The sequence below is a fragment of the Adiantum capillus-veneris genome, chromosome 22, assembly GCF_014529385.1.
Source record: "Adiantum capillus-veneris isolate H3 chromosome 22, ASM1452938v2, whole genome shotgun sequence".
Classification (NCBI taxonomy): domain Eukaryota; kingdom Viridiplantae; phylum Streptophyta; class Polypodiopsida; order Polypodiales; family Pteridaceae; genus Adiantum; species Adiantum capillus-veneris.
The window spans coordinates 2,918,603-2,922,903 of record NC_140952.1 but is presented as its reverse complement, the minus strand read 5'-3'; the positions used below and the strand labels follow the sequence as shown (position 1 = coordinate 2,922,903).

The window sequence follows — 4,301 nt, the reverse complement described above, 5'->3', positions numbered from 1 at the left end:
GGGTTACACGGATGTAGACTAGGCGGGTTGTGTGGATAGTCGAAGATCCACGTGTGTGGATAGTCGGAGCAACAATGTCATGGAGATCATGTCTCCAGGATTGCACTTTTCAATTCTTTATGATAAATAGAATAAGGAGCAAGAGGTATATTATCCTCACTACGCTCCACCCAAATCTTCATTCTCGCTCTCTGTCCTCACAGCACTGCACGCACGCACGCATCCGCGTACACGCGCTTCACACACTAGTCCTGCTCTCTCAATGTAACATCAAAGACAACCTGTTGGTGATGTTAACACTTCTACATGTGGCCAAGGTTAAAATCAAATCAAGTGTTCAACATGTGGAAGAACTAACCATGTTGAAAGAGACTATCAACATCCATAGGAATACTAATTTCATTAATGCTATGTGTCTATGTGTGTGTGTTTTCGTTCCAAGAAGGTAGCCAATTGCATACTCTCAAGCTTGCATCAATTATTTCTAAGCTATGAATTTTAGTGCAAAGGCACTACGATTGTCGTAGATTATATACATCTTTCTTTCTTCCTTTTTTACTTCCGTGTGTTGTTCCGTTGCATGCACAACTTTGACAGAACCTTGATCATTTTCACGCCCCTTTTTCATGTGAAAGGAAACAAAGAAAACAAGATTATAACACAGGAATTATATAACACTCATAATTGATGGATGAGCGTTGGCCAAAGACACTAAGGCTTTCTTCAGTGGAGGCTAACGGAAGGTTTGCCTAAATTGTAACTTGGGAGCTGAGAGCGATCAACTCCCATCTAGATTGATGAATGGCGCAAATTACCAGGCCTACTTCTTATTGCCCACTTCACCATTGCTAACGAAAAGTTTGTCTAAGATACCTACCACACGCATAGGGATAATCTGTAAATCAAGGGGGATTACCTCACTATCTTCCATACACACACAATAAAGTCAGTTATTAGGAATTCGAGAGAGGTGGTAAAGTTAATTGGTGCAATTGCAACATCGTGCTCAGTCATATGCTTTGGAATCTGTGTAACATCCTCAATTAAAGTTGATTTTTATCCAGTGCATGTTTCGAGTGCTCTAAAATTCCTTCGCTCAATCCTCCCTCTCTCTTCTTTTGCAAAAAGGCCGACGCACGAATCAATAGAAACAGCCTCAACTGTCACCACTGTGTGGCTGCACATAGAATCCCTTGAGGAGGGTTAATCCTTCGCATTGAGTCCGCAGTGAGGTAACTTGTAACAGCTACCCCCTGCGTATGGGCCCCCTCTAAATCGTACCTTGGGAGATCGGAGCAAGACATCCATCGAGATTGACGCATGGTGCAAACTACTAGGCCTATTTATTATCGCCACATCACCACTGTGTTTGTGTCAGGGGAAAGAAGCGATTTTTTAATATCATAGCACCAATCCAGATCACCATTGTGTTTGTGTGAGGGGAAAGAAGAGATTTTTTAATGTCATAGCACCAATCCAAGCGAGTTAGAGAGTTGGAGAGACCCCAATTTCCAAAGGGCAAAAGCTCTGTCGGAAGAGGTTTGAACTCAATACGTGTTGGTGGATAACCGGTCTACAACGTGCGCGACAGAGAGAGAGAGAGAGAGAGGGGGAGAGAGAGAGAAAGAGAGAGAGTAGAGTAGGCCCTTGGTTGTTGTTTGCTGGTTGCTGCGGAGGAGGACATGTAGCTGTGAATGTAGTAAAGGAACGCCCATTACAGATTCCCGCATCTTTAGTGCTCAGCTGCTTCGTACGACAAAGGCTGTCCCTTTGCGGATATAGATACTCTCACAATTGGGTATATAGGGAGTTAAATAGTCGCCCATGTCAGCTACGGCTACCTCCAGGTTCCCTCTGTAAAGCAAATCCAAAAGCACAAGCGCACGCAGGGAATGGCAAGCTCCATCTCCGTTTCTGCATTAAAAAACATCACACCCCCCTCTCCCCCCCTCTCTCTCTCTCTCTCTCTCTCACACACACACACACAGACAAAGAGAGAGAGAGAGACACACACACACACATTGAAAAAGGCGGTTTCTTTTGATTTTGATTGGTGAGGCTGGAATCAAAGCTGGATCGTCCCCTTGGAGCCCATTTCTGCAAGTTGGTATCACCTTTTCAAGTGGTAGATAGCAAGGTATCATCCTTGAGAGCCCTCTTGTCCTCAAAATCCAGGTTTTTGAGCCCTTCTTTTCTCTTGGTTCATCATAACCTGCTCTCTAATCACTGCTATCTTTCCACTTTCAGATCCTGGTCCAGACCTCCTCTGCCAAAAGGGGCCATTGATCATCTTTCATACAACTTGCCGAGCCGATCGGACTCTCGCCCCAAGCATTACTGCCGGCTGGAAGAAAATTTTGTAGAGCTTCAACTCATGGCATGCTTGTAGCCCATTGACAGTGGCAACCTGCATTGCAGCGCCACAATGCCAATCAGCCAGAATTGTACTCTTCATGACAGTAAGTGAGACTTTGTGCTCTTACATTCAAGGGTGCTCCGACGCATTTGACTATGGAACAATTATGTCCGGGAGGCGTAATTGAATGCGCAGAAATTTACCCAAGCTAGTGGAGCTACCTGCAAGAATGTTCGGCGCTTCAGGCTTGTTCACTCCATAGATAGCTCAAACCAGAATGAGATCTTTGGCAGAGCTTGGAATTGGGCTGAGTGTCGTCTTCTGCATCTTTGTCCTTGCCCTATTTGCCGAGCTCTGCTACATTTTCTACTGGAAAAAAAGCACCTCAACAAAGTCTTCCTCTGCTGATTGCATCAAGAGTGCAACACAGATCAAAGCAGGCAAGAAGCTTTACCGCTCAAGTGCTGAGTTTGTGCGCGAAGCCTCGCTGGTCGGTTCATTCGGGGGCTACCCTACATCCACATCGATTGAGGTGGGGAGTGGCTCCGATTATGCTGACCAAACTCCTCCGCACTTGCTGTTCCCAATTGAGGAAGAAACAAAGGAGGATATGGAGCTAGCGGCAGGCCTTGGGGGCACAACCAAGCCGAGCTCGCGCCTGCGTAACCGCACGCCAAGCGATGCGCTGACCATACCCTTCACATCAGGGTCCACATCGCCGGCGGCATCAGTGGACACATCATTCACATCCCCACCATCGTCTCCGCTGGCAGCAAAGTTGAGCCCATACGCGGCGCGTGCGGTGCGGCAAATGAGCTGCGCTCCCAGGCTGTCATCATCACCAATGGGGGCAGAAATGTATGCACTTCCGGGGACGGCAGGCTGGCCACTTGCTCAAGCTGCCAACAAGAGGGCAGAAGGGACACCGTTGAGGCTGCTGTTCGAGCGGTCGCCGCTGTTAGGGCCAGGTGTGCACATGCCCGGGTCGCCATTCCAGCCAGCATCGTCGACGGCGGCTCATGTCCAAGGTAGTGGGAGCTCCAAGGCATCATCTCCACCTCCTCCTGATTTGTATCTGTCGCTGGCTTCCCTATTCGGACAATCGCCGACCACCGCCGCCTGCTCCCAACCACAGTCTCATGATGCAAGCAAGCAGTCCTCTAGTTCTCATTGATTGACAGCAAAATCATGATTAATTGGCTTTACTATCTGCACATGTATAATGTTGATGGTAAATGTGAGCTAGCCATCGACCTGTTAAATTGGGGCGGGGGCCTCAGGGCTGCCAGCTGACCCTTCTCTGTTAAAAGCGTCCATTGGCAATCGGATTGCCCATGGTAGCCGATGCCATGTGGAAAGTTGAAGCAGGCCCCTCGGCACCTTTATTCATCAAACTTTCGACAATATTGTTTGTACATTCCCCCCCCCCCCCCCCCCCCCCCCCCCCCCCCCCCCCCCCCCCCCCCCCCCCCCCCCCCCCCCCCCCCGGCAAATTTGAAGGTGACACTGAGTGAGAATATATGTGATGGATATCTTTTTTGTGCAGTACAAACGACAGATGCCAATTGGTATCTACTATCCAACCTAGGCCTTCAGGCACCCACACATCTACCTTAACCACTAGGTTACCACCCAATTGGCAATATCTTTGTATACCTATAGTAAACAAGCCGACACTAACACGCAGACGGTGGCACTGCCTGCTATTAGAGAGAGAGAGAGAGAGAGAGAGAGAGAGAGAGATCTTGATTGCTTTGGCAGTGCAGATGAGAGAGAGATAGAGAGAAAGATATGCTATTTTTATTAGTAAGCTTAAAAAATAGCATTAAAAGCCTAAAAGAATGCCTAAAAAACGTGTACACAATTTGGTAGGCACCATGCCTATATCACTACCTGCAAGCAGGCAGTGCCAATAGCAGTCACGACTCATCAAAAAATTGCTCGG

At 47.8% G+C, this 4,301-nt stretch overlaps 1 protein-coding gene across 1 annotated transcript; it reads left to right on the top strand.

Moving 5' to 3' along the window:
• Positions 1-1,504: 1,504 nt before the first annotated feature.
• LOC147428847 (uncharacterized) lies at positions 1,505-3,771 on the top strand. Its single transcript, XM_086495165.1, has 2 exons — positions 1,505-2,137; positions 2,248-3,771. Exon 2 carries the CDS (start codon positions 2,634-2,636, stop codon positions 3,528-3,530), a length of 897 nt encoding a protein of 298 aa, XP_086351291.1. The 5' UTR covers positions 1,505-2,137; positions 2,248-2,633; the 3' UTR covers positions 3,531-3,771.
• Positions 3,772-4,301: the final 530 nt, after the last annotated feature.